General features: G+C 40.1%; 1 protein-coding gene across 1 annotated transcript; it reads left to right on the forward strand.

Moving 5' to 3' along the window:
* Window positions 1-1,163: 1,163 nt before the first annotated feature.
* On the forward strand, window positions 1,164-11,180 carry LOC136260819 (DNA damage-regulated autophagy modulator protein 2-like). Its single transcript, XM_066054694.1, has 8 exons — window positions 1,164-1,209; window positions 2,269-2,379; window positions 2,423-2,476; window positions 2,520-2,587; window positions 9,348-9,499; window positions 9,550-9,733; window positions 10,791-10,876; window positions 10,925-11,180. Exons 2-8 carry the CDS (start codon window positions 2,288-2,290, stop codon window positions 11,099-11,101), a joined length of 813 nt encoding a protein of 270 aa, XP_065910766.1. The 5' UTR covers window positions 1,164-1,209; window positions 2,269-2,287; the 3' UTR covers window positions 11,102-11,180.

Below are 11,180 nucleotides of genomic sequence, written 5' to 3' on the forward strand. Positions count from 1 at the left end.
TAGATAGATAGATAGATAGATAGATAGATATAGATAGATAGATAGATATAGATAGATAGATAGATAGATAGATAGATAGATAGATAGATAGATAGATAGATAGATAGATAGATAGATAGATAAATGATCTCCCTGCTTGTGTCAATTATAAAGCTAAATTGTATGCAGATGATGTCCTACTGTACTCCTACATACATTCCGAATCCGATTGTATAGCCCTACAACAGGACCTTGACAAACTTACTGAATGGGCTCATACTTGGCTGATGGAATTTAACATTAAGAAATGTGAACACTTGAGAATTACCAATAAAAGAAATTCCATCATTTATAGCTATCATCTGGAGAATTCTATCATCTCTGAGGTTCCTCACACAAAATATCTTGGGGTCGCCATTGACCAGAAACTATCATGGAATGAACACATTCAAAGAGTCACTAGCAAAGCAAACCAGGTTAATGGATTTTTGCGTCGTAATCTTCACCAATGCCCTGTTTCTGTTAAGAACAATTGTTACAAGATGATGGTCCGCCCCATTGTTGAATATGCATCCTCTGTCTGGGCCCCCCACACCCACACCAATATAAACCAACTTGAATCCATCCAAAGGAGAGCAGCCAGATTTTGCTACAATAATTTTTCTAGATTTAGTAGTGTAACAAGAATGATGTCATCATTAAATTTACCTACCCTCGAAGAAAGAAGAAACAAGTCTAAGATAACTACAATGTATAAGATAATTAATGGAAATCTAAGTATAGCTACCTACAAATGATCTAATACCTAATCATCGTCCATCAAGGGAAGGATATTATAAACAGCTTGTCACTATGATTGATTCCTATAAATTTTCCTTTTTCCCTTCTACAATCAGACTCTGGAACACACTCCCCCCCTTTGTAATTCACTCCCCTACCTTAGATGAGTTTTGTACCAACCTGAACATGCATTATGATCACACCTGTGCACAACAATCTTTTTGATTTCTGCACAGTAACAAATATAATAATAATAATACGCCTCCGTTGCCAATCCCTATTATAAGTCTAGTATCTATGGTAGGGTGAATAATCCGGTGATTTACGTAATACGTATTTTCCCGTAAAATGTTCGATTACGGAGAAATCGCGAACAAGTCCGTGGATCTTGATTTTAGGCGTGATCATTTATTGCAGCAAGAGAAGTAACAAGATCAACTGGCATAAAACGTAAATTATTTTCGTTGTGATGGACGTGGTAACGGAATCCCCCCTTATCAGGGTATTCCCCATACCGCCTTGTATAGTAGCAATTTAAAAAAAATCTTTTCTGTGAATTGTACTCATGTGTGGATGTATAACTTTGTTTTTTTGGGGACACGTTAGCAGGCTATATGGATTTCGTGTACCCTTGTCTTGGACAGAAATGGATAATGTGTTTAAGACCAGGCCAAGTTGATACACATGTTATTGTCTGCCCAGAAGTAAACAGCTATTGGAGTTGCACCAGACCCTTTTTTCCCCACCCAATACACGGAAAAAAGCGGTCTGGCCACGCTAGACTAAACAAATGGCGCCTTCTGCATCACGTGCGTGATTGGCTGGGGGCGTGCGTGATTCTTTTGTGCTAACCACGGTTAAGCTATTAACCTCCATTTAATACTCAGTTTTTGCTCTTAATTGTTATGTAATAAACAACACAAATAGTGTCATTAGGAGAAGATCTAATAACAACAACAAAATATTCAGCCGATTGCTTGGAGGTTAAATATATAAATCAATCAACAGTCAAACTAGTATAACTATTAATCAGTCACTGAAATGAACTTTGTAGACATTTCACAACATCTCTTGCTATTGTCTGCAACTTTGTTAGTTGGTCACTGTTTAGCAATGGGGGTGGGGCTATAGCCTCCTTCTTAACCCCTCCGCTTTTAAAGATCAAGATACTCTAGTAGAATAGTGTGTGTACTCTAATTTTCAATAAAATTTGATTAACACTGTAACAAAATTTAATCAAAGCAGTTTCAAAAATTTCCTAGACATGTCCCCGACCCCCGTAGAAAACACATACTGAATGAGTTTTACAAATTGCTTCAACCATCACTACCCTTCTTAGCCCCCTCAATTTAAGCAATGTCCTTGTTGTTTAGTTCCGTTAAGGATTCTACCTACTCCATAGCGTTGAACATGTACCCTGAGTAAGCCAAGCCCATCATATTTATATTGTACAAAAGATTTACTGTACTTTATATGAGGTGACTAAAGTTGGAATTGTCTTCAATTTAGTGGTAACCATAGTGACAAGATGAAGACTGAGAACATAACAAAGTTGTTGTTGAGGGTAGACTTGTTACTTGCCTTCTTCTTGGTGTTCATGACAACTGGGATTATTGCAACGTTAGTGTGGATCATGTGATCTGTTATCATGTGATCCTGTTAGGTATGTCATTGCAGTATCAGAAGATCACGTGAAGGCAGTGTGGCCTTATATCAGGTGTGCTGTTACTAGAGTGTGTCTGATATTATTGTTACCATAGTGACACGGGTAACTTCTCACCTGAGAGATGTGTCTTTACACTGGTGTGTTGTTCAGGAGCTAGTCTAAGTTAGTCTCTGTGTGTGTAGTGTGTGTGTGTGTGTGTGTGTAGTGTTTGTTTGTGTGTGTAGTGTGTGTGTGTAGCGTGTGTGTGTAGTGTGTGTGTGTAGCGTGTGTGTGTGTGTGTAGCGTGTGTGTGTGTGTGTGTGTAGCGTGTGTGTGTAGTGTGTGTGTAGTGTGTGTGTAGTGTGTGTGTGTGTGTGTGTGTGTGTGTGTGTGTGTGTGTGTGTGTAGAGTGTGTGTGTAGTGTTGTGTGTGTGTGTAGTGGTGTGTGTGTAGTGTATGTAGTGTATGTGTGTAGTGTGTGTGTGTGTGTGTGTGTGTGTGTGTGTGTGTGTGTGTGTGTAGTGGTGTGTGTGCAGTGTGTGTGTAGTGTATGTGTGTGTGTGTGTGTGTGTGTGTGTGTGTGTGTAGAGTGTGTGTGTAGTGTGTAGTGTGTGTGTGTAGTGGTGTGTGTTTGTGTGTGTGTAGTGTATGTGTGTAGTGTGTGTGTAGTGTGTAGCATGTAGTGTGTGTGTGTGTTTGTTGCTTATACTTTGCTTGTTTTGTGTGTGTGTACCACTTTTTTTTCTATTTTGTGTTGGGATAGGGAATTCCCTACCTCAGCACAAAACCACGCGAGACTAGTATGTGTATGTCCTGCTGTAGCAGTTTGTTTTTTCTAGCATAAAAATTTCTTTACCATCCAATTTTTGAGAGAAATGTTATCACTCTTCTTTATTTTCAAAGGGACATTGTTTGCGCTTATTGTCATGTGAAGGGGAAGAGGTTTGCACTTCATTTCAAAGAAATTTTGTGATGACATTTCAGTGTGTATGATAACTAGGTATGTATGCTGTGATGATATGATATTTTAAGGCATAACCACAACATTATCAGTAGTGTGGTGTCCAGGTGCTATGACATCTTTCCTCCATTACTGTCTTTAACTGCTTTACATCCAGGCTTATACTGATCATCAAGGCCTACACTGATCATCTAGGCTTACACTGATCATCAAGGCTTTCACTGATCAGTGTTTTTGGGTACTGTAGTAGTCTAGTGTTTCACTAGATTTGATTTAAGATTTGATCAATTCATTAAGTGAATGTTTCAAAGGGAGAGTTTCCATGAAATGTTGTCAGGTCAGGAAAATATTCACCACAGAAAAACCAGTACCATATCAAGCAGTACAGTAGTACTGTTTAAGTAGGGATCCCACTGAAAATGACACACACCTCCTAAAATGCCGTCTTTGAAAATCATCTTAGAGACACCTTGCACGATGAAAATCACCTTTACACAATAATATTAAGAGTTCATAATATTTGTATGGGAGAGAGTGTCTAACTCTCAGTATGGCCTGAACAAACACCCTGCATAAAGTTCATCAAAGTTCACCTTTCATCAAATCAACACCTTAGAAAAATGTTTAGTGTTGATGAAGGCAAAGCCTTTGTTCTGAAATAAGGCTGAGCTGTTACTTTACGCAGGGTGTTTGGTAAATGCATTCAAGTTAGACACTCTCCACCATACAAATATTATGAACTCTCGATAATATTAGTCCATCTAACATCAAATACAGCATTAAAAACAAGAAAACATTAATAGATGGCTGGATATAGATTTTTGAAAAAATCGCCATAGCTCAAAATTTAGTCTGCCCCACTGCCTCACTGTCTGACCACATTCGCAAGCCTAGAGACCAAACACGTCACAATAGCAAACTCACCAGTGGGAAATGCCATTTGGAGTTCCAATGGGTGTAGGTCCTCTGCGCCTTGTCTTTTCTTTTATCTTCAATCAGGCTGCTTGTCTTCTACGAAACCATATCAGGGCATTAATTTTCCATATCAACATCTACTTTCAGCAGCATATTTAGATGCCACAGAATTATTTCAGAGCTCAGTGTATTTCAGAAGTGCTTCAGTCCCAGCACTACTATAAGAGATATACCACGGGATCCCATTTGCGATAGGTTCGTGGCCACACCCATCAATTAAAGATCTAGGTGGTCTAATTGTGATAGAGTACGGAGGCCACACCTCTTAACAATCTTGCTATTTAAGCCAGGCAAACTTGATTAATTGTTTCTCATCCCCATCTGCATCCCTTTTTCCCCACCGCCTCTAATTTCATTATTGCTATTATCAGTCATGTGCACATGTAGCTATTTTGATGCTAAGGAGGCTATCATTAAGTTTTATAGCACAGCAAATGCTTCAGATGGAAACGGTGGTAAAACGTAAGTAGCTCTTTTAAGACTTTAGCTAACCTTTATAGTAACAGATGGCTTGATTTTGAGTATTTAATAATGAATAATATAAAATAAAGTCCCACAGGGGCGGATCCAGGAGCTGGCAAGGGGAGGGGCACAAACTAAGTTTTAGGTGGCTGGAGGAGATTCCTAATTAATAGATTGTCTTGTTAATTGCTGTACTTTTGAAGAAGCAAATAATCGCCTCTTAGTAGTATGATTTTTGCCAGTTTGGTCTTTGCAGATGACTGTGGAGTTTAAAATGCTATGAGTGCCTGAAAAGTATAATTATTTTTAGAGGCATTTAGTACGGATGAAGATGCTGGTTGGCAGTAACTTGATTTTGGTTCCAGCTGAGAATGTTGTCATGACATAAGGCTTATCATTTCAATCCTGGATCCGCCATTGTCCCGCCCGCAAGGGAATCCAATTTTTTGTAGATTAGAAACAAGTAATCAAGTTTACCTGGCGTTACTTAACAGTATAAACAAGATGACTTCACCACTCATTGATCTAGCTATACCCTTGGCTGACTTGAGATACACTAGCTAGATATCTGAAACTTCGCATTTGGTATCTCGTTTGTGATAGGTTCGCAACCACACCCAGATCTAGGTGGACTAATAGTACAGAGACCACACCTCTTAACAATCTAGCTGTTTACTTAACAGTAAACAAAATGACCTCACTCCTTATTGGTCTAGCTACGTAGCTGCACACCCCTTATATACTCTAATACAACAGTCATGTATGAACAGTCACAAGTTCATCGTGGCTAGCTGTGCTACAACATAAAACTAAACAAACTAGTATTTTTAAAAATGAAGTAGGGATCTATGCAATAAAAAGTAGTGAAACAAGAGATGAATGACAGCATAACTCAGTGGGAAAGTCCCTACTTTGGCATATTAGCTGTAGCAGTTATTTTGTTCAATGCCAATGTAGGGATTTTCCATATTGTAATACCATCATTCATCTCTTGTTTCACTACTTTTTATTGCATAGATCCCTACTTCACTTTTAAATTAACATATTTTATAGTCCTAGTCTAGTCCTACATCAGTTGGCAAGTCGACTTTGCTGTCTAGCAGTCCGCCCCTCCCTCCCCCACATATGTTTACCCTATGGACAAGTTAGTGTTGGCATTCCTGGAGGTTTGGAAAGTGCCATCTGTCACTCGTCACTTTGTTTCTCGTCATGGTGGTGATGATTCCTTGGCTTTGTTGAAAATGGATATGAAAAATGCTTTTAATGAATGTGATCGCTCTGCCTTTTTTATTCGTATATCTTAGGATTGTCCAGAGATTAGTGCCTGGGTGAAGTGCTGTTATTCTCAGCCAGCTGAGCTACGCTTTGGTAGCAGACAAGTTTTAGCTTCCTCTGGGGTGCAACAGGGTGATCCTCTAGGCCCCCTACTATTTTCTCATGTATTCTACTGTTTATTGATGCTGTCCACCTTTGTGACCTAAATTTTTGGTACCTTGATGATGGTATATTTGTAGGTACGTGGTCCTCTTTACTTTCCCTTTTGTCTCTCTTCACATCTCATGGACCTGATTTTGGGCTTCATTTGAATCTGTCCAAATGTGAGTTGTTTTGGCCTTCAGGTGACCCCTCCTTTTCTGAATTTCCTTCTGATATTAAGCGGGTTACTGGCTTGGAACTTTTGGGTTCTCCACTTTGGGGTGATAATAACTTCTTTAAGGAGTTTCTTTCTTCTCGTTTGGATAAGGTGGCTGTAACTCAGGATAAACTGGCCATGTTAGATGACCCTCAAGTAGAACTCCATCTCTTACGTAGATGCCTCAGTAGCTGTAAAATATTTCACTTACTCCGAACTGTACCACTCTCCATTCTTAGGCCTTTTCTTTGTCAATTTGACCATAATCTTCGCAGGCTGCTGCTGCTGTTTTTTCTGACTTTCCCAGTGATTGTTCCATCTCATCAGTATCTCTGCAAGATTTGCAAGCATTTTTAGATCAACGTTTGTTTGATGATTTGTATGCGCCTTTCAGTATTAGGGATCAGGCTCGTTTGACTGCCCTGGCACAAAATCCTCTGGTACCAGTAGTGGTTGGCTTAAGGCTCCTCGAGCCTGTCTTGGATTAGTCATCCCTGGACCTGAACTTGTTGTGGGCCTACATCTGTGGGTAGGAGTTGCTTTATTTCCTCATTCTCCACTGTGTACTTGCCTCTCTCCTATAGATTGCTTTGGTGATCATTTGTTAGGCTGTTCTCATGGTCCAATGAGAATCCGTCGTCATGATGCTCTGGTCGACATCCTTTATAATGCTCTATCACAAGATCACCTGGTGTTCTTAAGGAGCTGCGTTCTTCTTATAATGATGGCTTACGCCCTGGTGATATCTTCCACCCTGACTTCCAGAATGGTCACTCTACCTATTTTGATGTCTCCATATGCAGTACTTTACAAACCTTAGACAGTAACTCAGCTGTGATGTCACGCAAATCATTATGACGTACGAATATTAAGCCACCATACCGACATATCATGGCATGATTAGTAGAAAATTGGCACCACAATTACAGTTACTAGAAGTATTCAGTAAATTCTAACCATAACGCAGGTGGAGTGCATCCCAGAACTCCTGTTTAGTTAGATGGAAACCTTGATCTTGTAGTGGCAGGGCTAACAACCACGAAGAAACTCCAGGTTCGCTATTCAAATCAACAGACAAACAGTTCTTTGAAGTTGTGTAGAGAGACTGTTCCTAATCTCCAGGGCATGTTCCTTAATTGCCATATGCCTGTTCTGATGGACCTGAGCCTTGATGGATCGAGTATCAGGAGGATGAGCACAAACAGACCGTTTAATGATTAGTTATTTGAATGGAGCAGTAATCTGTTGAGAAGCAGCAGATTGAATCACAAATGCTAGTGGGATTAACCACACTTAAGCCACCAAAATGATAGGGAAGAGAAGACAGTAGTGGAACCTGCAGGACATCCACTGAGTGAAGGAAGAAGCTGCAAACGGATAGCATCTTCCAATGGTTGAAAAATGGAGCTAATACCAGGAATAGTTCTCATCAAGTAGACCCAACGACCAATCGACCCATGGGTGAATGCACAATAAGCAGCATGTGGCCTACTAGTAGCAATCTCTGCTAAAGCAGAAACTTCTGCAGTCCAAGACTCAACCTTAGTTGTGACATACTCTTCAGCAAACTCCCTTGAACCCAGGGCAACACCAAGATGTCACTGACCATGTGCAATAATCCTTCTATTTGTATTGGCGAACATGGTCTGTGCACAGTGTGTAGAAGAGAGATGTTCTGGCTTCACTATCAGAACTGTTTTGGTAGCGTTCATAAAGTAGCCATCCAACCGATGAAAGATGCTGCCATCAGGTTGAAAACATCAACAGTGATCCAACTGCAGTAGCATCATCTGCAAACCAAGCTTGAGAAGCACCAGGGACAGCCATTTGGAGACGTCTAATCAAGGGAACCACTGCCAACGCATACATAGCCATTGCAAGGGGGTGGCCCTGTGTTTTTCTCTCAGTAGAAGGGATTTCCCCCTCTCCAACAAAAAACTAATGGACTTGAATTCCTACTTCATTTTTAAACTTATAGTTTTTTATATACTAGTCTGTTTAGTTTTTTTTTGTTAAAGCATACAGCTAGCTATAAACATGTGACTGTTTTATTAGGGTGACTGCTGTATTAGAGTATCTCGAATCAGCCTGCGAAGATGTGTGCTTGCCCAAAAGGGTGTGTGGTCATCGTGGTTTCAGTCGATTATTAGACTAGAGTATCTTGAATCAGCCTACCAACTTGAAGGTGTGTGGTCACTACAGCTAGTGTAAAAGGGGCATGGTCATTGTGGTCTCGATCGATAGATTGATAATATGTAGAATAAAGAATGGGCGTGATCTTGTGACCTATCGTGGAGTACTGGCTCCTCCATACAGTAAACAGTAACGTAGTCTAAGCACCTTAAATAATTTTGTGGTGTCTATTATGCTGATTAAAGAAAGTGTTGATATGGAAAATTAATGCCTTGATATGGTTTCGTTGGATGAAAAAGAAGACAAGCAGCCTGATTGAAGATAAAAGAAAAGACAAGGCGCACAGGGCGTACACTCGTCGGAACCCCAAAAGGCGCATCCCACTGGTGAGTTTGTTGTTGTGGCATAAAATGGTGACCATGTGCTGCTTCGTTTGGGCTCTAGGCTTGCGACTGTGGTCAGTGAGCGAGACAAAATTTCGAGTTTTGAAGATTTAAAAAAATTCTATATCCGGCTGCCAGTAAGCGTTTTCTTGTTTTTAACACTACATTTGATGTTAGATGGACTAATATTATTCTGTAAAGGTGATTTTCACCGGGTAAGAAGTTTCTAAGCTAGTTTTTTTTGAAGGCAGTATTTTTGGTGGCACGCATCATTTCTGGGGATTCCTACTTAAACAGTACTACTGTACTGTTTGATACTATGTGTCATATAGTATACTATGTGTCATATAGTATACTATGTGTCATATACTATGTGTCATATACTATGTGTCATAGTTGCTATAATATCACTGATCCACTACCAACACGTGATGGTTATATTAATGGAGGACAAACCTCATTACAAGTGTTATGTTGGATTGAACCGGCTTGCTTTTGCTGCTGCAGTGGTCTGTGCCATTGGCCTCATGTTGGTTGGCAGTTTCCAGGTAACCAGTTGTGTCCAACTTGTGTTGTGTAATGATGTGTTTGTGTGTAGGATGGGTCATCTCTTAGGGCTGTTCATATGGTTGGAGCTTATCTGTTGTTTATTGGAGGAACATTTTATTGTATCCTAGTAACACTAATAGGACGGCATGTTGCAATCATCCATAGCTTAAGTTTGTTCAAGACATACTTCAGATTGTTTATGTGTGTCACCTTGCTACTGTTTGTCATCATACGTGAGTAACCTGTGTGTGTCACCAGTAGTAACCTCTGTGTGTCACCATTGGTATCCTGTGTGTGTCACCAGTGTCATCCTCTGTGTGTCACCAGTAGTATCCTCTGTGTGTCACCATTAGTATCCTGTGTGTGTCACCAGTAGTATCCTGTGTGTCACCATTAGTATCCTCTGTATGTCACCAGTAGTATCCTCTGTGTGTCACCATTAGTATCCTCTGTGTGTCACCAGTAGTAACCTGTGTGTGTCACCAGTAGTATCCTCTGTGTGTCACCATTAGTATCTTCTGTGTGTCACCAGTAGTATCCTCTGTGTGTCACCAGTAGTAACCTGTGTGTGTCACCAGTAGTATCCTGTGTGTGTCACCATTAGTATCCTGTGTGTGTCACCAGTAGTATCCTCTGTGTGTCACCGGTAGTAACCCACCAATAGCATTGGTGAACACAAAGTTTGAGAAGAAGAGAACACAACAGAACACTTGGCAGCATCTGGTACCAAGGATTGGCACTGTGTTCTCATGTTCCAGTCCCACCACAGATGTTACTGTGTTTCAATTTTTACAGTATTGGACTGATCACTTTGTTGTTATGTACAGTGGAACCTCAATTATCTGAACACCAAATTGAATGCTCAATTAGAGCATTTTGTCAACAAGTGTATGCTTTATTAGAGTAGTTGAGGAAAGCTCAGAAGGAGGCTAAATGTATTCAAGCTGTGATGCAGGTCCCACTAACATGTCAGACTCTAACTGCTGTGGTGCTAAATAATGTTTTCTGTGTGATCACTTGCTAGTATCATTATAGTACCTTATGGTGTGTCACTCTTATTCTATTGTGTGTCAGTCTTACCTTATAGTGTGTCACTGTTGTGCTACTGTTACCCTATGGTGTGTCATTGTTATCGTATGGTGCATCACTCTTACCCTATGGTGTATCATCTAGTGTGTCACTACTACCCTATAGTGTGCCACTGTTACTCTATGTTGTGTCACTTTTACCTTATGTTGTGTCATTGTTACCCTATGGTGTGTCATCTAGTGTGTCATTGTTATCCTATAGACATTGCTACACTTGTTGTGGCTACTCACCAAAGAAGTAATGACAAAGACCATCCCAGTCGTTTCAAGTGGGACTCTACTGATAAAGTATGTGTGACTACCTTATTTGGTGATAGTAGTGTGATCTATATTTAGGGTTATGCTGCACACCTTATATCATCATTCTCAGAATGGGTGCTAGCTGGACTATTGTTTGGATTCTTCATCACATTTATTGGAGAATTTCGTGTTATTGAGTTCAGTACAATAGTCACTCTTAGAGATCACCATGGATACGCTGCTATTAATGGTGGAGATGATGAGGCTGATTAATACTGTGTTGTTTGTTTATTCATTTGTAACTTGTAAGGCTACATATGCCTCTTCCAACCAGTTTTATAGTCCTACAATA

The sequence above is a fragment of the Dysidea avara genome, chromosome 7 (assembly GCF_963678975.1).
Source record: "Dysidea avara chromosome 7, odDysAvar1.4, whole genome shotgun sequence".
NCBI lineage: Eukaryota > Metazoa > Porifera > Demospongiae > Dictyoceratida > Dysideidae > Dysidea > Dysidea avara.

Coding starts and splice junctions, on each gene's coding strand:
- LOC136260819 (XM_066054694.1), top strand. CDS start 2,288: ATGAAGACTGAGAACATAACAAAGTTGTTGTTGAGGGTAGACTTGTTA. Junction 2,380..2,422: donor ACAACTGGGATTATTGCAAC/GTTAGTGTGGAT, acceptor TGATCCTGTTAG/GTATGTCATTGCAGTATCAG. Junction 9,500..9,549: donor TGTTGGTTGGCAGTTTCCAG/GTAACCAGTTGT, acceptor GTTTGTGTGTAG/GATGGGTCATCTCTTAGGGC.